Here is a 25,620-nt window from a genome sequence, read left to right on the forward strand (position 1 = left end):
TAAACATGACAATAGGTCTGATCTGATTTCATCATGATTTAAAAAAAAATCATCTATTATTTTTCACTTTATGTTTCTGTGTGGGAACAAACTGTTGAAATCCTTACTTAAGGTATACTAAGCTGATCTTCTGTATATTAAGATAATCGAAAATGAATCTTGATGTGAATGGAAGGGGAGAGGGAGTGGGAAAGGGGAGGGTTGTGGGTGGGAGGGACGGTATGGGGGGGAAAGCCATTGTAACCCATGAGTCGTACTTTGGAAATTTATATTCATTAAATAAAAGATAAAAAAAAAAAAAAAAAAAAAGAGTTCCATTTCCTCCATATCCTGCTGACAGTTATTTTTTGACTTTGGGGTGATAGTGATCCTAACACGTATGAGGTGTTATGCTTTTGGTATTCATTTACTTGATGCTTGGTGATGCTGTGCATATTTTCTTATACTGATTGTCCATTTGTATGTCTCCTTTGAGAAAATGCCTATTCAAGTCCTTTGCCCATTTTAAGTGGGTCATTTGGTTTTTACTGTAGAGTTGAGTTCTTTATATATTTCAAATATGAATCCTGTTTGACATTTGGTTTTCTTCCATTCCCTGGAATGCCTTTTCACTTTGTAAATTGTTCCCTTTCTTGTGCAGAAATTTTTCTGTTTGAGGTAGTTCTAAATGCTCATATTTGTTTTGGTTTCTTGTGTTTTTGGTACCTTGCTGATACAAAGTCAAAGAGCTTGTCTTCTATGTTTTCTTCTGAGTAACTTATTTTAGATTCCATGAATCTCATAGAAGTAGAGAGGAGAATGCTAGCTACAAGATGCCTGGATAGTAAGGTGGGGGTGGGATATGGAAGATAGTGATGAAAGGATGTAAAATTAAAATTACATGACAAGATATATTTAAATTCCAAAATAGGCAAATATGGAGAGACCAAAAGAAGATAGTTGATTGCTTGGGGCTGGGGATAGCAGGAAGAAGATGGATGGGAGTGGGAAAATGGGAAATGACTACTAATGGTTATGGAATTTTTTACTCAGGTGATGAAATGTTCTAAAACTGAAGTAATTGTTGCACAACTTTGTACATGTTAAGAACCATTGGTTTGCTAATCCTCTGCCTGCAGCGCCGGCATGCAGGGTTCTAGTCCCGGTCGGGGTGCCGGATTCTGTTCCAGTTGCCCCTCTTCCAGGCCAGCTCTCTGCTATGGCCCGGGAGTGCAGTGAAGGATGGCCCAAGTCTTTGGGCCCTGCACCCCATGGGAGACCAGGAGATCAGCGCGGTGTACCGGCCGCAGTGGCCATTGGAGGGTGAACCAACGGCAAAAGGAAGGCCTTTCTCTCTGTTCTCTCTGTCTCCCTCTCTCTCACTGTCCACTCTGCCTGTCAAAAAAAAGAAAAAAAAAGAACCATTGGTTTGTCCATTTTAAATAGCTGAATTGTGAGATATGCGATTTTGTCTCAAGAAAGCTGTTTATAAAAAATCTAAATACTTTTAGATAGGTGTAAATACACACACAGAATTAATGCAGAAAAAAAGTGACAGGAGTACTTTATAATGACTAAAATGATAGATATATATAAAGGGGAGTAGGTACCAACATGAGTTAGAACCAAACAGTGACATCATTATCAATATCACGGGACAAAATGTTTCTTAGAGGACTGTGTTTGGGGTCATGTAGTTGATCGTCTTAGTCAATGCGGAAATCTCTAGAACAACAGCATCATTGTGATCACTTTGTCCCTGTGTTAGGGTACTCACTCCCTTGCTACACAGCCTGGGTAGTCTTGGGACATCTGTTATTATTGGGCTGGTTTTCCTCAGACTGAGTCAAATTCAACATCTAATTTACATGCACTGACCTTTGCTCAGGACTTTAAAATTTACTTTTTATCATGGCAGTTCTTTAAAAATTACTTTAAAATATTTTTTAGAAATTTTCATTAAACGTTTTTATTAACAAGAGCTGTACATACTTATGGGCTACAATGTGGCACTTCAGTACATATACATATACATATACATATATAATATATGTAAAATGTGTTGATCAAATCAACATTTTGTTTCTTCTTTGATAGTACTTTATTATTGGAGCCTTGGATTCCCTTTCTTCTATTTGCTCATAAAATTTTCAGTAGTTCTTTGTGAACTATAGTCACTGTCATTCCACTTCCAAAAAAGAAAAAAATGGAATGGAGGCTATCATGTTTAGTGAAGTAAGGTAGACATAGAAAAACAAATACAGCAAGTTCTCCATCATATATGAAAGCTAAAAACACTCAGTCTGAACTAAAATATTATTTTTTGATGTTAAGTTTTAAACTTCATTTACTCCCTTCATCATTCATTTGGAGGATTTATTCACTCTACATTTTATTCCAGAAACTACCATACATCTCAATACATACCCAAATCCATCTTGAAATGCATACAATCAATCAAGTGGGCATTTAGCTTAGCGTTTATGATCCCACATTTCACATAGAAGTACCTAAGTTCAAAACCAGGCTCTGGCTCCTGGCTCCAGCTTCTTGTTAATGTGAACCCTGGAAAGAATCTGTGGTGGCTCATCTAAAGGAGATTCCTGTCACTCACCTGGGAGACCTTGGTTATGTTCCTGGCATCGAGCTTTGACACTTGGCCTAGTGTCAGGGATTGAGGATATCCAGGGAGTGAAACAACAGATAAAGTCTCTCTCTCCTCCCCCAGCTTCCTTTCTCTGCCTCTCAAATAAAAACCAAAAAAAACCAAAACAAAACAAAACAAAAACAAAAACAAAAAAAACAAAACCAAAAGCCAAAAATGCAAGGCATCTGGAGTTCAAAGACAAACAGATTGTCTATGCAGCTTCTAGAGGTACCAGCAGATACAGGCTAACGGTGAAAGGAGTATTAATTACCTGAACTCAAACATAATCCATTCTGTTTCAAGTGCAGAGTGTGTTAAGACAAAGCTTGTGTGAGCACTGACAAACAGGAAAGGCTGAACACCAGGGCCACAGCTAGATCCCTAGTTTTCCCTTTTTCCTGACACATCTAGGAGCCGGGAATCCAGGCTTTTAAAACACTCCCTGCTAATTCAGTGTGTGTGTTTTCCACTGACATGTTAAATGTTAACCAGTCAGCTCTAATCTTTCTTGAGTGGACTTTTGCTCAGTGATAAAATAACAAAAGTGCTTTATAGTCTAACTCTCCTTGTTGAATTGAACTCTTCTTGTTCAATTATTCTGAGAAAGGATATAGGAATTACTAATAAAAAGTGAAAGTCAGATGCTTTCAATGTACAGCTAGGATTAAGAAAAATGAAGTAAAATATTCTTGTTATAAATGTAAAGTGGATAAACAGAGATCTTCGTTGGAATTCAGCATATTCTATGATTTGCAAGTGTTTAGATTGTAAGTCTTTATTAAATGCTAGGAGATGAAGTGAGTATTTGATGCAGTGGTTAAGGTGTAGCTTAGGATGCTCACATCCCATATTGGAGTGCCTGGTCTGAATCATGGTTCCTCTACTTCTGATCCAGTTTCTTCCATATGTCTACCCTGGGAGGCATTAGGTGATCCCTGCCAGCCACATGGGAGATTCTGATTAAGTTGTATGATACTGGCTTTGGTCTAGCTCTGGGTATTGCAGGCATCTGGGGAAGTGAACCAGAGGATGGAATATCTCTTTCTGTCTTTGCCTCCTTTTCAAATAAAACAAGAAATAATTTTAAAAACCATCTGACTACTTTGTCCTTCAAAATGGAAATCTTTGAAACATTTTCATGTGAATTACTAATATCACAGCTGTCTGGAAATAAAATATCTAGCCTGATTCATAAATTTTTAAATTTACTTTTAAATGAACATGTAACATTGTCTATTTTTGTCATATACCATTTGTAAACTTTCAAGTATACATTCATTTTGTTAAATCTATTAACAAATGATAAAGAGAGAGAGAGAGAGAGAGAAAGAGAGAGAGAATCCATTTGTTGGTTCACTCTACAAATGCCTGCAAATTTAGACCAGGCCAGGTGAAAGCCAGGAGCCAGAAACTCCATCTGGGTCTCCAAAATGGGTGGTGGGAACTTCAGCCCTTGAACCATCCATGTTGCCTCCCAGGAGCATTAGCAGGGAGCTGGAACAGAAGCACAGAGTAGCCAGGACTTAGATCTGCACTCCGGTGTGGGATATAGGGATCACAATGGTGGCTTAGCCTGCTGTATCAGAATGTCCACCCAAAACAAACATTTTAATTTTATTTATTTTTTAATATTTTAAAATTATTTATTTAAAATTTTCTGTGAATTATTTTGTATTTACACAGATGCAAACTTGTTATCTGAAAGTAATGACATTATCTTTTACAACTTTATACTTGTTATTGAAGTGGTTAGATTGTTTAGTACAATTTTGAATAGAAGTGGGGACAGTAAGCATTCTGTCAAATTTCTAATTTCAGAGAGAAAAGTTCAAATCTTTTGTTATTAAAGTTTAGTAACAGCTGTTTTTTTTTTTTTCAGGGAACTCCTTGTCATATTAAAGATAACCTCTTCTATTTCTTTTTTTTTTTTTTTTTTTTTTAAGGGAAAGAGTTTATTAGGGGAAACTCAACAGATTGGATGGAAGGGGAGAAGAAGGAGAGCATAAGAGAGACAGAGACAGAGACAGAGATCAGGAGAGAGAGAGAGAGAGAGAGAGAGAGAGAGAGAGAGAACCAAGTGTTCAGGAACAGTTCCTTTTGTAACTTGCCCGTGGGCAGGCAGAGAAGTAGGAGCAGCGAATCCTATTAAGATGGGGTTGGGGCTGACACCAGTGGTTGGGCCATGTGGCCACCTGGTGGCAGGGGCTAGAGCCCAGGATGGTGTCAGGGAGTAGACTGCGCCATAGATAAGACTGCACCATTTTACTAACATTCCCCCCTTTTGTTTTTTATAAAGCAGGAATTGTATGGGATTACATTAGTTCCAAAAGTCCAGGAGGGGTAGAGGGGCAATAATCTGTCTTTAGAGCTACTTCCTGCTGACATGGGGCAATGAGGTACTCTTTGCTGGCATAGGGCGATGTCTCAAGCCGCTGTCTACTGGGTGGGGAGCCGAGTATATCTCTGTAGCAGAATTTGGTTGACCGCCTGGTTGCTGAAGGCCTTGGTTCGTTCCATTATCACCTCTGTAAACACTTGAACAGACACTGTAGTATAAAAGACAGGGTGAGAATAGCAACCAATGATCCTAAGAGTGGCATTAACCAGGTAAATGCCTTCTAGTTCTAAACTGCTAAGTGCTTTTATCATTAATCATAAATCACTATTGAAATTTATGAAGTGTATTTTCTGCATGCATTGAGATTTTTGACTTTATGATCTTAATTGACGTGATTTGGTGAATTTTCTTAATTGATATTCATTGATATCCAAGTATCTAACAAACTAATTTATTATTATTTTTTCATATTACTGTATTAAATTTTCTAATATATTAGATTTTTGTATTGATGTTCTTGAATGGTTGCCTTATAATTTTTCTTTCTTATTTCATACATCAGGTTTCTTATTAAGAGTAATCTATCTAGACAATGCATAAACAATTTTGAAATATCTCTTTTTAATCTCTGGTAATATTTGTTGGTTTCTGCTTGCTTAAAGCTTTTCTAGAATTTGTTGCTGAAGCATCTGGTTCTCAGTTTACCTGTCTTAAGTTTTTGAATTATGCATCCAAATATTTAATGCTATCCAACTACTAAGATTTGCTCTTTCTTCTTATACTGCTTTTAAATTTTGTCTGCATAGCATTATAGGATTATGCATAAACTTTGAATACATTAGCTTTATTTTACCTACTATGTTGTCTGTACCTATCTGTTTAAATATCAGTAGGAATTACATTGATGATCTCTTTGTCATTCCTGCTATTGGCTATTCTCTCATAGCCATTGATCAGTCTTGTCTAGGCTTTATCCACTTTGTTAGTCTATATAAAGAACAAACTTTTGTCTTAAAGAGTATCTGCTTTATTTAAAAAGCTATTAATACAGAACAGATTTCATGTACTTCAAATATACACTTTTAAGAAATAAGGATACTTTCCTCTCTTCCTTTTCTGTCTCCTCCTTCCTTCTTTTCTTTTAGTTTTTGTAATAACATATTTTCAATTTAACTTATAATCACAAGTTTAATAATACAGTAAATATAGCATTAACAAGTAAATAGTAGAAAGACCACTGTTCCACAAGAATGACTCTTGCTTATTCTGTGATTATAAAGTAAATTGAAAGAATGTTATTGCAAAAATTAAAACAAAAAAGAGACAAGATGGAAGGAGGAGAGAGGGAGAGGGGAGGAAGGAGGTAAGTATTTTTATAAATAATAATCAGATCACAAGATGTCAACTCAGTCATATACCATTTCTTTTTGTATTCTACATATCATCTACCTTACCCCAGTTAGAATGGCTATCATCTAAAATTTAAAAAATAAAAAAGGCAGGCAAAGGTATGGAGAAAAATGTACTCTAATACACTGTTGATGGGAATGTAAACTAGCACAACCATTATGGAAGACAGTATGGAAATTTCTCAGAAATCTGAAAATAGATTTATCATATTGGTGTTGGTAGGCAGGTAGGATAAAATTGATTAGATTCGTGAGCTGGAAGACTATGCCCCCTGTGTGCTTTCACGCTCCTACCTGAGCCCACCTGGATACCCACCTGCCAGTCAGACTATGTAACCACCCCCCTTTGAGAGTGGGTAAAAGACCTGGAGCACGGTGGGCCCTCGCCCTGTTGCCCTTGTTGACGGGCAGGCACATGGCCTTGGGGTTGCCCACTCCCTGCTTTCCTGCCTGCATGCTTGCTCCATGTGGCTCACTCCTGTCCTGCTCTCTGCTTGGAATGGACCCAGCTTAGCTTCTAGACTTCTCTTTCTTCCCTAAGTAAAGCCCTCACTCTCCTGCACATTTCTCTCACTGAATAAAACTCTTAAAAACTTACCATGTTATCTGGTCTATTTGAGCCAGTATTCAGAATTCTTCTCTGAATATGTGGCAAGATCCCACAAGATTACTAATATTGAAAATTATTAATAAGCTGTCCAAGATCAATATGACCCAGCTAGCTCATTCTGGAAATTCACTCAAGAAGATGAAATCAGCATATGAAAGAGTTATCTGTACTCCCATGTTATAGCAGCTCAGCTCCAGTCACAATAGCTAAGATATGGAATCAACCCAGAGATCCATCAACTGACAACTGGGTAAAGAAAATGTGGTATATATACATGGTGGATTATTACTCAGCTGTAACAAAAAGAATGAAATTCTGTCTTTTATCACAAAATGGATGCAACTGGAGGACCATTATACTTTGTGAAATAAGCCAGACCAAAATAAGTAAATATCATATGTTTTCTCTGGGCCACTGTATTTTTACTTTTTATTTCATTGATCTTTTTTATCTTATTATTTTATTTTATTTTTTTAAAGATTTATTTATTTGAAAGTCAGAGTTACACAGAGAGAGGAGAGGCAGAGAGAGAGAGAGAGATCGATCTTCCATCCGATGGCTCAGAGATGAAAATACCTTATTACTCTGGATTGCTTTATGAAAATAATTTTATTGAAGATGAAACAAATTTTTTTCCTTGTGGGGCAATTGAACTGGAGCTTGATGAATTGGGAAATTAGAAGAGACAGTGTTCAGGAATGGCATATTGCTGGTAAGCAATGGATGGGTAACAGGTGACACACAGGCCTGCAATAATCTGTCTGGTTCAGAGGAAGGTGCAGGGTCTCGCCCAGGAGTCTGGTGCCATCTTCAGACTGGAATGAAGCATACCTCACAGAAAGGTGGAATAGGACAAACCCATTATCCACTGGCGTGGGATCAATATCCTTTGGATCAACCAGAGGCTTCAGGGTAAAATGCTGCAAGATGGTGGTCAGGAGTAAGAACAGCTCCATGCGGGCCAGGCCCTCTCCAGCACAAGCTCTTTTTCCTAAAAATGACGTAAACATTAATTTTTCACACAGGAGAAATAAGTAACTATGAAATGAATAAAAGTGTTAAAGAGTGGCTCATTAACCTATACCTCCTTCTGCTTATATCCCAAGCTGGTTCTTTTCATTCCCCCTGAACATGTGAATGTGTGTGTGTGTGTCCTGGGAAAAGTACTTTCTGCACATTTGTGTTAGCACTGCTGTGCTGAGACTTGCCAGTGATCTTTTCACGGACACACACAGGCTCACGCACCTATCCCAGCCAGTGTGCTACACAAAATTATGCTTTTCTATCTGCCTTTGGCCCAGTACTCAGCAACAAATTTATTTCTGCTCAGTTGCATTATCTAAAGGATAATCTCAACCTTTTCATTATTTGATTAAAAATATTTCAAGAGCTTACCATTGCCAGGTATAAAAACAAATGCTGCAAACACGCCACAGACTCTTCTCTGTTTTTCAAATATTTAGTTTTGTTTTCATATGCCTTAAGTTTTACATTTAGAAGATATTCTTATTTTTAAACATAATTTTGTCCTTCAAAAATATGCTAGACATGTCATTGTGTTTAATCAATTAGTGTTTGAATGATACTATAACACTATACAAAAGAAAATCTACAAGTAAAAGAGAGCCTCATTTCCTTCCCTCCTTCCACTCAGTGTCCTGCACCAAGCAGTTGCCAACTCTTTACCACTCCCTGAACAGACTGACAACGTCAAGTTTATCTGACTCCAGTCTTTCCTTTTGCCCTGTGCTCTATTACATATTCTTTAAATGCTTCTGGATTTATCTCAGTGATCATTGATTTTATACTAACCTCTTTGATGTGCCCATTTTATACAATTCACTTCCTTATCAATTTTCTACAACACTCACTAATGTTTTAGCCAGTGCATTTCACTTGAGATTTAAATTTTTTAGCTGACTCACAAAGGAATGTAAGTTCTTAAGAGAAATCTTTAGATTTTTAATGATATCCAAAGTGTCAGGACAAAAGTAGGCCTGGCTCCAAATACAAAAATATGATAAGGATTACGGTAGCAGTGGCTTACTTTTAGATCATCCCTGTGCATTGCACATAATCCTGGAACTACAACATCAAGGATACCTCAAAACCTATTTGTTCATTTGCTTAATCAGGAGCAAATCTCACATTTTCTGTCCCCGTTTTTCTGTTAGTTAGTAAGTCTTATCTGTGGTGTGATCTACCTCCCAGACATCGTCATAGCCTCTAGTCTCCACTGCCATTGCTGGAAGCCAGGTGACCAGATGGCCCAACCACAGGTGTCAGCTCCACCCCCCACTCTGATGGGATTTGCTGCTCCTACTTCCCTTGCCCACCCACCCCCACAAAGGCACAACAGGACCTAGTTCCTGCACACGTGCTCTCTCTCTGGACCCCTCTTTCTCTCTTCTTCGCCCCCTCCCTCTGGCCTGTCAGATTTCCTAGTCAATAGACCCTTTCCCTTAACTCCCGTGTTTGGAGTGTTTTGTGGCAGCCTTACACTGCTACCTCTGTAGAGAAGCTTCTTCTCTGTGTCCTGCTTCTTTTTTGGTGTGTAGAGAAAACTCTCCATTTCTCCTACACTCCTACATTCCAGAGTCATCCTGTACTGGTTCGTCTTTTTTTTTTTTTTTCCCCTAATTGTTCTGAAAAACAGACTCCTCTATACTGCATTAACACAGAAGTTATTTCTGAATAAATTCAGAGGCTTAGATGTTGAAAAGATCCAGTATTTATCCCTTCAATCCAGTTCTGCCAGGCCACAGCTGAGGCAGCGTCTGTATTCCTTTGCCTATAGAGACATCTCCTGGTGATTGGCGAAGACCAATTCAGGTTCCTTGTCTCTTCCGAACTAGGATGGGATCATCCTTTTGATGGAGATAGTTTTAAAGCACCCATTTCCTTCTCCTTGCACACCTCTGAAAACCGTCTTGGCCGGCGCTGTGGCTCACTTGGCTAATCTGCCTGTAGCGCCGGCACCCTGGGTTCTAGTCCCTGTTGGGGCACTGGATTCTGTCCCGGTTGCTCCTCTTCCGGTCCAGCTCTCTGCTGTGGTCTGGGAAAGCAGTGGAGGATGGCCCAAGTGCTTGGGCCCTGCACCCGCATGGAGACCAGGAGGAAGCACCTGGCCCCTGGCTTCAGATTGGCGCAGCGTGCAGGCTGTAGCAGCCATTTGGGGGTGAACCAACGGAAGGAAGACCTTTCTCTCTGTCTCTCTCTCTCTTACTGTCTAACTCTGCCTGTCAAAAAAAAAAAAGTCTCATCATTAAACCAATTATTTAAATTTTTATGTGTGCCACCTATTTTTTTTTACAAGGCTCTTACAAATTGAGTGATGTGGCTCAAATGTTATTTCCTACAAGACAATTTCTCTTACAAACATTTCTGTCCTTACCCTTAAACTGTACTACTCTTGTCCCTAAAATGAACATTGAGTTCTTCTCTCTGGTTCTGCATAGCAGCCTCTAGGAAAGCATTCCTCACAGTTGTATTTCATAGTCTGTTAAGTTGTCTTTCTCACCATTTCTGGGAACATCTGTTTTTCAGTTTCTTTTCTGTCCCTGAATATGATGGGCATGGAATAGTTGCATGTGAGATGCCCTATGAAATTCATTGAGTGAAATGGCTGCTCAGGGCTGATGAGAACACTGGTGAAACTGGACTACTAGGTGCTCTTAAGAATCTCAGTGGTGGATCCGGAAGCAGCCTCCAGTCCAAGGACAAACAGCCTGGACCTTGGGCGTGGTATTTCTAGCCTCATGGAAGAGGCACTTCCTCCAGCCAGAGAGGCTCCATGCAGAGCACATCCTCATCTCACTTGACCCCAGATGAGCAGGTGAAAAGGAAGCTTGCTTGCCTGTGGAGAAAGGCATGAAGTAGTCTGTTTTCTTAAAGTTTCCACTTTCATCCAGGAAGTGGCCAGGGTCAAACTTCTCTGGGTTGGGAAACGCTTTGTCATCATACAGGACAGAACTCAGAGATGGTAATATACTCGTGCCCTGATAAAAAGAGAAACACATAAATAGGATTGTGAAGAAAGAACTTGAAACAAAACAATAAATTTGTTATCTAATCCTTTTGTTTTATAGATAAGGAGAAGGAAGCACAAAAAAGAGAGTTAATTTGCTCCATGGCACAGAATAAACTAATGAGCAAGCTATCAGGTCTAAACTGACATGATGTCCTGGGCAGGGCATTGGTCCTTGACTTAAAAGTCATTTCCTTAGTTTGTAATCTGACACCAGCACTTACTTTGTAGAACATCAGCAAAGCTCCCTGGATTCCTTTGCTCCTTACAAATAAATAGCAGTAACAGTGCTGATATCAGTGAAAATTTACCTCATTCTTTTAGAAATATACCAGGCCTTCTTCAGACCTCAGAAAATGACTAGTCACGGCGTCTATTGAGATAATCATATGGTTTTTCTTCTGCAGTCTGTTAATGTGGTGTATCACATTGATTGTCTTGCGCACATTAAACCATCCCTGCATACCAGGGATAAATCCCACTTGGTCTGGGTGGATGATCTTTCTGATGTGTTGTTGCATTCTATTGGTGAGAATTTTATTGAGGATTTTTGCATCTATGTTCATCAGGGAATTTGGTCTGTAATTCTCTTTCAATGCTGCATCTTTTTCCAGCTTAGGAATTAAGTTGATGCTGGCTTCATAGAAAGAATTTGGGAGGACTCCCTCTTTTTTGATTGTTCTGAATAGTTTGAGAAGAATTGGAGTCAGTTCTTTAAATGTCTGGTAGAATTCAGCAGTGAATCCATCTATCAGAGTCAGTGAACTCAGGGGGCTTCCATAGCCTTGGCAACTCATGACTAGAGCCTAGGGACATTACTGATGCCATAAACAAGAGTGTCAATTTGTTAAGTCAACAACAGGAGTCACTGTGCACTTACTCCTCATGTAGGATCTTTGGCCTTAGTGTGCTGTACAGTGTGATTTAATGCTATAACTAGTACTCAAACAGTATTTTTCACTTTATGTTTCTGTGTGGGAGCAAACTGTTGAAATCTTTACTTAATGAATGCTAAACTGACCTTCTGTATATAAAGAGAATCGAAAATGAATCTTGATGTGAATGGAAGGGGAGAGGGAGTGGTAAAGGGGAGGGTTGCGGGTGGGAGGGACGTTATAGGGGGGAAGCGATTGTAATCCATAAGCTGTACTTTGGAAATTTATATTCATTAAATAAAAGTAAAAAAAAATGACTAGTTACCTACTAGTAAAGCCTTCAGTTCCACTTACAGATGATAGCTGGTAAAACAGATGCTCCTTTACTATGATGGATTATGCCCTGATGAACCCAGGGTAATTGGGAACTTGTTACATCATAGATGCATATAATGAACTGAACCCACTGAACATCAAATCTTTGCAACACAATACACTACAGCTACAGTGTGGGATGTGCACCTTTGTGAACCTGCGGCTGAATGCAAAATCTGGATTTTTCTGCTCCTCCTCAGCATCACATGAAAATATTCTATGAAATATTGTTAGCCTAGGGAAAATTGAAATTCAAGGTACACTTTCTACTGAATATATTTAAATTTCCCACCATTGTAAAGTCAAACCACAGGGAGTCTAACTATTAGTCATCAGGGTTCTCCTGTATCTCCTCTGTCTCCAGTTATTTCCATTTAATTGTCACATATTCTTTCTAAAAGGTAAGCATTGTTTTTTGTTTCTGCAAAGTTTTTCCTAAACTCATTGACATAGTAAAACATAAGGAGCTAAGATTAGTTTTCAGAACAGGTCAGAATCAGTGGAATATTTCTGTCAAGTTAACCATTTGAGCTCTAGATATGTTTAACATTTAAATACTTCAATGTATTAAATGTAACATATTTGCATTAGTTATCACAAATAACCAAAGACACAATGAATGATAAATACTCCTTATGCAAAGTTTACTCATGTTAAAATGCTCAGTACAGTGAAACTTCATTGCTGTTATAATAATGATTACATTCAGAGTAGAGCATTTTCTTCCCACAGTGCAGAACAGTGAAGATCAAATTATGTTGTGCTGCTCTCCAGATAAGTAGATGGAGATCAAATCAGGTACCCAGAATTTGTGAGAACAGGTCCAGGAGAGAAGGAATCTATAAGCAGGGAGGGTCTCAAAAGTGCAGAAGATCAGTCTCGTAAGTCCATGGCTGTGGGTCGTGTGTCACATAACAAGAGGAAGTGCCACAAAGCTCTTTGGCACATAAACAGTGGGGTGTTGAGAACTGCAGGTGGATCCCAGATGATAGAAGGTGCTAAAGCCCAATCACAGCCAGGACACAAAGAACATTCTTGGTAACCCAGATATTCTATGATGACCCCTAAAATGCCAGTTGGTCCTAGAAATCAGTCTAGATTTAAGGGTCCTTCCTAAAGACTAATTTCATGTTTGAAATTAATCCACATAACAAAGAGTTATACCAAGCCTTAAAAAAGTTGGAAACAGGGGGCGGCTCTGTGGTATAGTGGGTAAAGTCGCCCCTTGCTGTGCTGACATCCCATATGGGCGTTGGTTCAAGTCCCGGCTCTTTACTTCCAATCCAGCTCTCTGCTATGGCCTGAGAAAGCAGTAGAAGATGGCCCAAGTCCTTGGGGCCCTGCACCCACGTGGGAGACCAGAAGAAGCTCCAGGCTCCTGGCTTTGGATTGGCACAGCTCCAGCTGTTGTGGCCAACTGGGGAATGAACTAGTGGATAGAAGACCTCTCTCTCTCTCTCTCTCTCTCTCTCTCTCTCTCTGCCTCTACTTCTCTCTCTATGTAACTCTGACTTTCAAATAAAATAAATAATAATTCTTTTAAAAAAGTGGGAAACATTTTTCAGTAATTTATCAAATATTAAAATAAAAATCCCAGAAACAGATCCAGAGATGAGGAGCCATGAATTCTCTAGATGAACTCTTCTCAACCTCTGGGTAACTTTTCAGTTAGACATACATGGACCCTTGGCTGGTGCCACAGCTCACTAGGCTAATCCTCCACTTAGTGGCGCTGGCACACCGGGTTCTAGTCCCGGTCGGGGTGCTGGATTCTTTCCTGGTTGCCCCTCTTCCAGGCCAGCTCTCTGCTGTGGCCCGGGAAGGCAGTGGAGGATGACCCAAGTGCTTGGGCCCTGCACCCCATGGGAGACCAGGAGGGGCACCTGGCTCCTGCCTTTGGATCAGTGCGATGTGCCGGCCATAGCACACCAGCCGTGGCGGCCATTGGAGGGTGAACCAATGGCAAAAGGAAGATCTTTCTCTCTGTCTCTCTCTCTCACTATCCACTTTGCCTGTCAAAAAAAAAAAAAAAAAAAAAAAAAAAAAAAAAAAAAAGACATACATGGACCCAACTCCAAATCATTCATTTAATGTTTAAAAAGTAAAAATGGAGGGCTGGCCCTGTGGCATAGTCTGTAAAGTTATCACCTGCAGTGCCAGCATTCCATATGGGCACTGGTTCTAGTCCCGGCTGCTCCTCTTCCGATCCAGCTCTCTGCTATGGCCTGGGAAAGCAGTAGAAGATGGCCCAAGTCCTCAGCCCCTGCACCCACATGGGAGACCAGAAGAAGCTCCTGGCTCCTGGTTTCAGATTGACCAAGCTCTGGCCGTTGTGGTCATTTGGAGAATGAACCAGTGGATGGAAGATCTCTGTCTGTCTCTCTGTCTGTCTCTATCTCTCTCTCTGTCTCTCTCTTCCTCCCTCCCTCCTTCTTTGTACCTCTGATTTTCAAGTAAAATGAATACATCTTTAAAAAAAGTAAAATGAGTTTTAACTTAGACACTTTCAGGAAATACTGAGGAGGAAAGCAATTCTTGAAACATTTTATAAATCCAGCATAATTCTAAGAGCAAAGTGGTGGAAAGAATGTCATCAGAAGAGGGACGAGGAGAAATGGGAGAAGGGGAAATCACAGACCATGAAGGTAATACACAGACATTTTCAGACTAATCTAAAACACTCCATCACCAGTCAACCGAGAATTCACAAAATGGAAACTAAAGTTCTATAAGCTAAAGAAGAGAGAGAATAAATATCCAGAATCATAGGAGGAAAACTAAGAGATTATCATGTCATTGATGTGGGAGCAAGCATATTCTAACTGAAGACCTCTCAAAGGGTATTAATCACTACCAGTAGGCCATGTGAAACGAAGTCTGGAAAGCATCCATTAATGTAATCATATTGGCATCCATGAACTTGATGAAAACAGTGTCACTGGAATGGAAGATATTTCTTAATTGGTTTTTGATAAAAAATCTGATTAGGAAATGATTTATATATATTTATATATATAACTAACTTCTTCTGTGAATTGATTAGATCATTGATTGTATAAGTGTGAGAGAGTGTGGTTAGAGTTTAGGAATAAGAGTATTTTAAGATACAAGAGAATTTAGGCCGGCACTGGGCTCAATAGGCTAATCCTCTGCCTAGCAGTGCTGGCACACCGGGTTCTAGTCCTGGTCGGGGCACTGGATTCTGTCCCGGTTGCCCCTCTTCCAGGCCAGCTCTCTGCTGCGGCCTGGGAGTGCAGTGGAGGATGGCCCAAGTGCTTGGGCCCTGTACCCCATGGGAGACCAAGAGAAGCACCTGGCTCCTGGCTCCTGCCTTCGGATAGACGCGGTGCGCCGGCTGCAGCGCGCCGGCCACGGCGGCGGCCATTGGAGGGTGAACCAATGGCAAAAGGAAGACCTTTCTTTCTCTCTCTCTTTCTCTCTCTCTCTCACTGTCCACTCTGCCTGTAAAAAAAAAAAGATACAAGAGAATTTAGCATGTTGAATGTTGAGAGAAAGGAGCCAGGGAGGAGTGGGATGATGAAGATTAAAAGAAAATGAAATATTTGAGTAGTGCCCTTGTAAAAGTGAGAAGAAAGGGATCCACGTTGCAGAGAGAAAAGTCCACTTCAGATCAAAGAAGAGTCATTCTTTCACCAAAAAGATGAAGGTATTTCAAAGGAGATGGATGTAGTTAAGCATGCAAATCTAGGGGAAGAGGATCCAGAGAGCTCCCTTCCAAGGGCTCTAGTTGTCTTTGGTGGAAGGGCAGAATACCGAGAAAAAGAAGATAATGGAGCATTGAAGTTTGAGGAGAGTTCAGGGTTGAAGGGGTCCTTGTGGAGCATGGTGAAGTGAGTTGAGCTAGGTTGTAAAACAGGATTGTTGGGTACAGCTGCGGATACATTTGGGGTTGGTAATAATAATATCATCCTGGTGGGCACATGGTCTTTTTACTACAATGATCAGTTGCCAAAATTCTTGTTGGGAGGCAAGAGGATACTGAACTGGAGATTCTTCAATTCAGTGGAAATGATCAATATATGATATTGGTCAATTAATAAGAGTAATAAAATATACCCTGGAAAAATGGGAAGAGGACAACTGATTGACTAACAGAGAAGCAGAGTTTGGAGCTATCTAGGTACTGAAAATCCTCTGGGAATCCAAGCACTGCCATGTTTAGAAAATTGTGTCAACAAACAGTAGGGAGATGAGGATGTGGTCACAGAGTGAGCTGCCTGAGTTATGACAGTGCCATAACTTGTAGAAGGCTCAGTAATCTACAATTATTCTATGGTGATAACTGATGGCCTAAGATTCCTGGGGTGGAGAGTAGATGACATGTGTCTCACCTTTGGAATGAGGTATCCTCGGAACTGGATGTCTCAAGTCACTGCACGGGGCACGTTATTGGGGACCAGGTCAACGTATCTCTGGATCTCATGCATCACAGCATCCGTGTAGGGCATGCGGCTCCTGTCCTGCATGCAGGGGCTCTGGTGTCTGCCAATCACATGCTCGATCTCTTCCCGGACTTTAGCTGTCATGGACAGAATCATATGTACAGTCAGTTTCTTTTAATACTTTAATCATTGTCACATAGTGGTAGGAGATGGGTAGATGGGGAAATAATGTGCCATTACCTCAGTAAAGGGAAACACAAAAACAATTTCAGCTATCTGGGAAGACTGAATGTTCATGGGAGATATAAATACACGCACATATAAAACACAACTAAAAGGTGAAATTTATTCCTCAACTCAAATTCTCTGGCTTTTACTTGAGAGACATAGGTTTCTGGGATCTTGAAGGCACACTACAGACCATGTATTCCTGCTTTTATTTTAGATGTATGATCGCTTCTAGGCCTTTTGGCTAAAATCAAGTGTAGTATTTTAGATTTATAATTTCCAAAAGGATGAGAACTACCCTCTATAGACTAGAATAAGATGCTTAGTTGACTCAGGAACAAGAAGAAAGTTAACATTCATTCAGAATATAATGTATAATGCATATGCCACATCATTTATTATGTTACTTTATAATTCATCAAAGCAGTTTTATGAGTTAGGTATTTTATTGTGTTTCCTAATAACACTCAGGTAATATGTAGTATTTGCCATATAGTTTCCCTTATACAGAGAAGGGATTGGAGACATGAGGAAAAGCCATGAATCTCAGGTCACGTGAAGGCCTTGCTATTGGATTCTACAATCTGTGTTCCAAAGTAGTAACACCATGTTGCTGCTTTGGTCAGATAGCATTTATCTGCTACTGAGAAGTATATCTTTGTAATGGAGTATTTGAAAATCTGTGATTTATAAGTATAAGAAGAAAAAAAAGGAATTTCAGACAAAAAATGAATTTCCTCTTTTCAGTTTGAGAGGTTGGAGTTTTGTCTAGTATAGCATGGTGAAACAAAGTGGTCAAGGACTACTGATAAGGGTTCATACTGTGGTGCCAATTAGTGTCATGCCTGCTCCTCTTCCAATACAGCTCTCTACTTATGGCCTGGCAAAGCAGTAGAAGATGGCCAAACACTTGGGCCCCTGCACCCATGTGGGAGACCTGGAAGAAGCTCCTGGCTCCTAGCCTCTGATTGGCCCAGCTCCAGCAGTTGCAGTTATTAGGGAGTGAACCAGTGGATGGAAGACCTCTCTTTGTCTCTCCTTCTCTCTGTCTGTAACTCTCCCTTTCAAATAAATAAATAAATAAACCTTGAAAAAAACAACACTGATAGGTGCCGGCGCAGTGGGTTAATGCCCTGGCCTGAAGTGCTGGCATCCCATATGGGCACTGGTTCTAGTCCGGCTGCTCCTCTTCTGATCCAGCTCTCCTTTATGGCCTGGGATAGCAATAGCAGATGGCCCAAGTCCTTGGGCCCCTGCACCCACATGGGAGACCCAGAAGAAGCTCCTGGCTTCAGATTGGCACAGCTCCAGCCATTGCGGCCATTTGGATGTGAACCAGTGGATGGAAGACCTCTCTCTCTGTTTCTACCTCTCTCTGTAACTCTGTCTTTCAAATAAATAATGTAAATCTTTAAAAAACCCACCATTGGGTTGGAGCTGTGGCTCACTAGGCTAATCCTCCATCTGTGTTGCCAGCACCGTAGCGGACATTTGGGGAGTGAACCAACGGAAGGAAGACCTTTCTTTCTGTCTCTCTCTCTCTCACTGTCTAACTCTGGCTGTCAAAAAACAAAACAAAACAAAACAAAACAAAACAAAACAAAACAAAACACCAAAAAACCAAAACCAAAAACCCACCACTGGTAAAGGTAGAATGTTCACTAGATTGACACCATAAGGGAAGAAGATAGGAAGAGAGAATATATAAGAGCATGGCTAAGAAAAATGAAAATAGAAAATAAAAATGGAAATGATGGGGAAATATGACAAAAGAAATGATTTTGAAATGGCCAAAATATTTACTGTTTTGGAGAAAATGTCATAACCTATTTTTAACTTCAATAAACATAGGTCTTATAGGATTTAGTGAAATTATTTTACAGAGTCTGTCATGTGAAGGAAAAAAGGGCTACTATATCTTACACTATGTCCTAACAAAGTAATTTTATGATTGTGTTTCTAAATTACTGTAATCAGGCTGGCGCTGTGGCTCACTAGGCTAATCCTCCACCTACGGCGCCAGTGCCCCGGGTTCTTGTCCCGGTTGGGGCACCGGTTCTGTTCAGTTGCTCTTCTTCCAGTCCAGCTCTCTGGTACAGTATGGATTACAATGGCCCCCCACCCATAATTTCCCCCCCACCCACACCCCTCCCATCTCCCACTCCCTCTCCCATTCCATTCACATCAAGATTCATTTTCAATTATCTTTATATACAGAAGATCGATTTAGTATATATTAAGTAAAGATTTCATCAGTTTGCACCCACACAGAAACACAAAGTGTAGAATACTGTTTCAGTACTAGTTATAGCATTACTTCACATTGGACAACACATTAAGGACAGAGATCCCACATGAGAAGTAAGTACACAGTGACTCCTGTTGTTGACTTAACAATTTGACACTCTTGTTTATGGCGTTAGAAATCTCCCTAGGCTCTAGTCATGAGTTGCCAAGGCTATGGAAGCCTTTTGAGTTCGCCGACTTCGATCTTATTCAGACAGGGTCATAGTCAAAGTGGAAGTTCTATCCTCCCCTCAGAGAAAGGTACCTCCTTCTTTGATGGCCCCGTTCTTTCCACTGGGATCTCACTCGCAGAGATCTTTCATTTAGGTCCTCTTTTTTTTTTTCCCCAGAGTGTCTTGGTTTTCCATGCCTAAATTACTCTCATGGGATTTTCAGCCAGATAGGAATGCCTTAAGGGCTGATTCTGAGGCCAGAGTGCTGTTTAGGACATCTGCCATTCTATGAGTCTGCTGTGTATCCCACTTCCCATGTTGGACCGTTCTCTCCCTTTTTGATTCTATCAGTTAGTATTAGCAGACACTAGTCTTGTTTGTGTGATCCCTTTGACTCTTAGACCTATCAGTGTGATAAATTGTGAACTGAAATTGATCACTTGGACTAGTGAGATGGCATTGGTACATGCCACCTTGATGGGATTGAATTGGAATCCCCTGGCACGATTCTAACTCTTCCAGTTGTTTTTCCTGCCCATTGTTGTGGTGATACCTGCAATCTCAGGATGCTTGAGCAGGAGCAGGAGTCCAAATGTCAGTGTGGTGCTCGTTGTTTCTGTCCCCGCACTGAACACATCCAATATGGTAATGATCAAGTGGTCCATGGTAAATTCAGACTCTTTTTCGAGAGTTCCCTAGCAAAGATGCGTTAGAATTACATGATAAGACAAAATCATTAGAAATAATACAAAATAACTCGCTATAACAGAAGAATTTAGCAAATTAACCCAGGGAGTAGAGACTGCTATAGCTGAATCACTAGGACTGATTCAAAATGCTAAAATATAATTAGATTTACAAAGTTCAAAAATCCTTCTGACTATTCATTGTTTGATTCAGAGTCAATCAATTCCCCTTAGTATCTTCCAAACATGTATTTCTATGATGTCGCTCACTGTTACTCACCGTCTATGTGGCCTGCTCTTTGCTATTCTATCCTGTGCACATTTCTCTTCCTGGCCTCCAGACCCTCTCACCTCCAACTACATCACTGTTCCCAACTTCACACATCATTACACCCACCACTGATCTTCAGCTAAATCCAGATAACCTCTGAAAATTCTATGCACTTCACCATGGTGCTTATTATCCCCTGGACTCATTTTATTGTCCTTGATGACTTCATCCAGAAATTCCTCAACACTTACCTCTCTGTGGAGGTTTCCTATAATTTTTTTAAAGTAAGCCTTCCTGGATCCCTATTCATGCCTATGTTCACTCATTTGTTACATGTTCAATATTGGGAAGTATTTTTATGTAATGATATGCTATCATCATTCTACAAAGTATGTAAGTGTGTATATATGTGTTATAATTTGTCCCCAAATAAACAGCCAGCTTTAACATGGTTGATACAATATCTTCAAAGTCTTTTTTTTGAATGAGACACCTGACATGGCTGGCTTATGCATTGAATATACCTTCATTAAGGAGCATTTGTTAATATCCCAGTTTCACCAGGAAAAATAAAGCTATTCTATGAGTCATGTCACCCACAAATGTGAAGTAGCATATTGGAGTCACATTATACCTTTTTCATTTTAATCAGGAAATAGTCAATAAAGTCGTGAGGGTTATTCACATCCAGAGATTCCTGATGTTCTTGTACTTTCTCTAAAACAAACTTCTTTTGAAAAGCAATATTTTTAAATAACTGATGATGAATTCCTGGGAGATAATGTAAAATAGGGAAAATATTGTAGAGCTGAAAGAGGAAGAAATTCATTGTTAGTTCACTCCACAAACATTCGAAAGTCCTTATAACTTGTGAGACTCTGCTATGTGCTGAGCAGGTAAAGATGACTAGGACTTGCTTCCTATACTACAACAGACACCACAGAAATAAAAATGAATCATCAGAAACTACTACAAAGATCTATATGCCGACAAACTGGGAAACTTAGAAGAAATGTATAGATTCCTGCAACCTACCTAAATTGAGCCAAAAAGACATAGAAAACCTAAACAGACCCATTACCAAGATGGAAATTCAATCAGTAATAAAGAATGGGAGAGGGAGGAGGAGGTGGGCTGGGAGTGGTGACGGGAAGGTGAGTATGGTGGGAAGCGTCTCTATATTCCTAAGGTTGTACTTATGGACTTTATACTCATTAAATAAAAGGTTTCTAAAAAAAAAGAAAGCTGCAGGTCTGGTTGGGGGAGGGTACGTAGATGGGCAGAGGGGTGCCCGACCTCTCTTTTTGTTCCTCTATACTTTCTCTTTTTTCCTGCATGGAACTTCAAATGCAGTTCACCATGCTCCCCCTACTGCTGCTGTCTGCAGCTCCATGGATCTACGATTTCCCATCTAACCTGGTCCACTGGGGGCTGGCACCAGCCTCCCTATTCCGCATCTTGGCTGCACCTCCACAACTTCCATTCTTATTTGTTCCGTCAGCATTTACTTGCCCAGTCTCTGTTGATCTCCTAGAATTCCTGCTGTGAATTTCCTGCGGCTCTATCTCCAGCATGTATCCTCTCTCCTTTTTAACTATTTAATTTTCCTCGTGTGACTCGGATCATCCTGTTGCTATACCACCATCTTGGAACCCATTCTGGGTTATTCACATATCCTTCTTGTCAACTCTTTCCACATAAGAATATTGAAGTTGAAAGGTCAGATAACAACTCAAAGGCAACAACTTAGTGAGATCAGAGTTTGAACTCAGTGTTCGTTCCAACTTACACTACACGTATTTCTCCAGGGAGTCACCAAAAAAGTTAGGACTCATACTCTTTTATTATAATGAAGAAACAGTACAACAGGAAGATTAAGAAGGTACCCAGATCACTTAGCTTATTGTATTTGGGCATTTTCCACACTCAGGAATATGCACATTTACCTGACTCAAAGTTCCTTCTTGGTCCTAGAACTCACAGCCTCTGCTTCAGACAATACCTTAGTGATGAATTAAACTTTTAAACAACTTACTCAGAATTGTAGCTTGAATAAAACAATAAATAGAGACTTAGAAAATCTAGATCTGGGTGCCAATGCTCTGGCATAGTAGGCTAAGTCTCTGCCGGTGGCACCTGTGTTCCACATGGGCAATGGTTCGTGTCCCAGTGCTCCAGTTATAATCCAGCTTTCTTCTTATTGCCTGGGAAAGCAGTGGAAGATGGCTCAAGTAATCCACATGGGATGATACCTGGCAGAAGCTCTTGGCTCCTGGCTTCAGATCGGCCCAACTCTGGCCATTGTAGCTATTTTGGGAGTGAACCAGTGGATGAAAGACCTTTCTCTGTCTCTCCATTCTGTCTGTAACTCTGCCTATCAAATAAATAAAATCTTTTTTAAAGGAAAAGGAAATCTAGACTCTAGATCTAGTTCTCAGGTTGTCTTGCTAAATAACTTTGGAAAATATAAAGAATAGTTCTGAGTTCAAATTTGCTGTTCCTAATTTAGAGAGAGTAGATTTTATTCTAGTGTCCTTGCCAGAGTGAACACATCCTGATGTATGATTTACGTAGAATTTTAATTGCTAATGATTATAAAACACAACTTCTTTGCTTTTTCTAAAAATGAACCATGATAAGGAATACATTTCCCATTACCACACTCTACATAAAAATTGAGGAAAAAAATTTCCCCCAAATTACCTTACTTGGGGCAGGTATTCTATGTAGTACTTGGATATTGCTTGCTTGTCTTGCTTGCATCCCATACCAGTGTGCCTAGATTTGAGAGCCTGCTGAGGTCTCATTCCAACTTCCTGCTAAATCACATCCAGGGAGGCAGTACAGGATGTATAAATTACTTAGGTGAGTGCTGCCCACATGGGATACTCCTATTGACTCCCAGGCTGCTGGCTTCAGTTACAAGTAGTAACTTGAAAAACATTACTTTGGATGCTTTTAAATGGTTCAGAGGAATGAGCAAAAGATATCTTATAAAAATATTTCACATTTAAAGGGAACTCTGACCTTACTTGTACCCAGGGAGTACTCAAAAGTCTAGTGTTTTCATGAAAATACTTATTCAAGGTTTGAAATGTCTGATCACTGTAGTCAAAACGATTCTGGAAGATGATGGAGCAGATCACATTGCAGGGAACACAGAACAGAAGTGGAGAAGGATCGCAGGGAGGTGCTAAGAAAAGAAGCAGAAGTAAGTACATCAGATCTTACATTGAGTTTAAAATAATTGGGAAGGATTGAATACTTGCACATGTCATCATCATTATAAGCCTTACTTGCTAAAATGAAATTACAGTTACTCAAACAAAGCTGTCTCCTTCACTCCAGTTTATTTGCTACTGTCCTCACAAGTATTCTACTACTCATATCATAAACCAAACTTTTCTAATGAGCAGGATGAAAAATAATTCAAAAGAAATAATTCAAAAATATCTTTTCATGTGTGGAATTTAGATCTTAATGTGGATATTCTTTCATCATATACACAGAGAGCTGAGTAACCTAACAAGTAAATCTACAAGGCAAGTTAAATTTCATTTCACAAAACATAGGGTGCTTTTCTTACAGAAGAGAAAAATAATGAAAGTGCTTGAAGTTATATTGATATGTTAAAAAATCGATTGTAGTTTTAAGCAGATTTCTATGTGTAATAAACAGTACAAATCCATATTATAAGGTTTGGCTGCTAGCAGCTTTTAATCTTCACCTTTATCTTACCCATAACCTATGTATGGATGACCTGGAAAAATGAAGAAAGCTCAAGTGCTCTCTTCTTTGGAACAAACAGAACTATGTATTTCCCCTGATTTGTGGTAATTAAGAGCACTAAAAATGTAATGTATAGGAGTGAAATTGACATTTTGAGCTTTCATGATTGTTTATGAACAGTGTTTTGTTTTTCTTCTTAGTATTTGTTGAACTCTTAGTGTAGGGTTAATCTTGTGAATATAAGAAGTTATGAATATAAGAATATGTGAATATAAGAAGTTCATTGTAAAAATTAAGAGAGGGATTAGGAGAGGAAGGAGGAGGAAGGGTGAGAGCATGGGTGGGAGGGAAGGTAGGATGGGAAGTACCACTATGTTCCTAAATTACATACATGTAATTTGTGTACCTTAAATAAAAAGACAGTCTATTGTAGCAAAATATATTTTATTTAAGCCCCACGATGGACATAAATAAAAAATTACAGCACATTTGCATATGAGAAAGAGAAAGGAATCAAAGTACACCACCAAACCCCAAAGTTAAATAAGAGAGGAATATGTGAGCAAATCTAGAAAACAACAATTTTTTAAAATTGTATGAAGAATTCTTTACTTATTGATAATCACTTAATTAAATTTCCAAATGGAAAAAATAACAGAGTAGCTGAATGTATAAACAACAAGTCCCACTGCATACTGCCTACAAGAACTTTCTTGACCTAAAAAAACACACACAGACTGAAAACAAAGGGATGAAAATGGCATTTCATGCAATGAAAATCAGAAGAGAAGAGGTTTTCCTGTTCTTTTATCAGACAACAGAATCTTTAAGTTAAATATTTTACAAAGACAATTTTTCTCAAGAGGGTTGTATAGAAGTACCCAGAGTTTGCTTCCTCCTTCCCAGAAGAGGCAAACATTAAATAGATAGCTGTGTTAGTTAATTGTCTAAGGACAAGTTGCAAAACCCAGTAAGGGATAATGAGAACCTGGTAGGACACAGAAAAAAATTGAAACTATAACTACCATATGATCCAGTGATCCTTTCTTTGGTATAAATTTAAACAAGGGGAAATCAATATATTGAAGCTATGCCCACATTCTCATGTTTTTTGAAGCATTAATCACAATACCAAGAAAGGAATCAACTTAGGTGTCTATCAATGGATAAATGGAAGAAATAAATGTGATATATATGCACTATGCAATAGCATTCAGATATTAAAAAGAATGAAATCCCATCATTGGCAGCAGAAATAAACCTGGAAAATGTTACGTTAAGTAAAGCAGACGAGGTAGGGAAACAAAAAAACTCCATTATTTGTCTCATATCTCACAGGATAGGGTAGTGTGGTACTTATCAGAAACTTGAGTAGTCAGGAAGAAAGGTAGAAGGGGATATGTGGATCAAACAACACATAATCACATTTAGATGGAAGGATGGGGGAAGTCTAGTATAAGCACATGTATAGAGAAAGAATGTAGATAAGTAATTGCCTGAGATTAAGGATGAGGGAAAAAGAGGTGAATTGTATGGGTAAGATAAATTGGATTGGCACTAATGGTTAAAAGAGTTTCTTTCTTG

At 39.4% G+C, this 25,620-nt stretch overlaps 1 protein-coding gene across 1 annotated transcript in view; it reads right to left on the reverse strand.

Moving 5' to 3' along the window:
• Nucleotides 1–7,573: 7,573 nt before the first annotated feature.
• Nucleotides 7,574–25,620, reverse strand: part of LOC100352031 (cytochrome P450 2C3) — a 28,727-nt gene continuing 10,680 nt past the window's right edge. The window contains 7 exon segments of the mRNA XM_089314706.1: nt 7,574–7,837; nt 7,840–7,974; nt 10,840–10,981; nt 16,613–16,800; nt 19,904–20,045; nt 20,942–21,115; nt 23,340–23,500. Of these exon segments, the coding sequence (XP_089170832.1) occupies nt 7,794–7,837; nt 7,840–7,974; nt 10,840–10,981; nt 16,613–16,800; nt 19,904–20,045; nt 20,942–21,115; nt 23,340–23,500 (986 nt within the window). The 3' untranslated portion in view covers nt 7,574–7,793.

Source organism: Oryctolagus cuniculus, chromosome 15 (genome assembly GCF_051225735.1).
Source record: "Oryctolagus cuniculus isolate XC-2025 breed Fujian yellow rabbit chromosome 15, ASM5122573v1, whole genome shotgun sequence".
NCBI lineage: Eukaryota > Metazoa > Chordata > Mammalia > Lagomorpha > Leporidae > Oryctolagus > Oryctolagus cuniculus.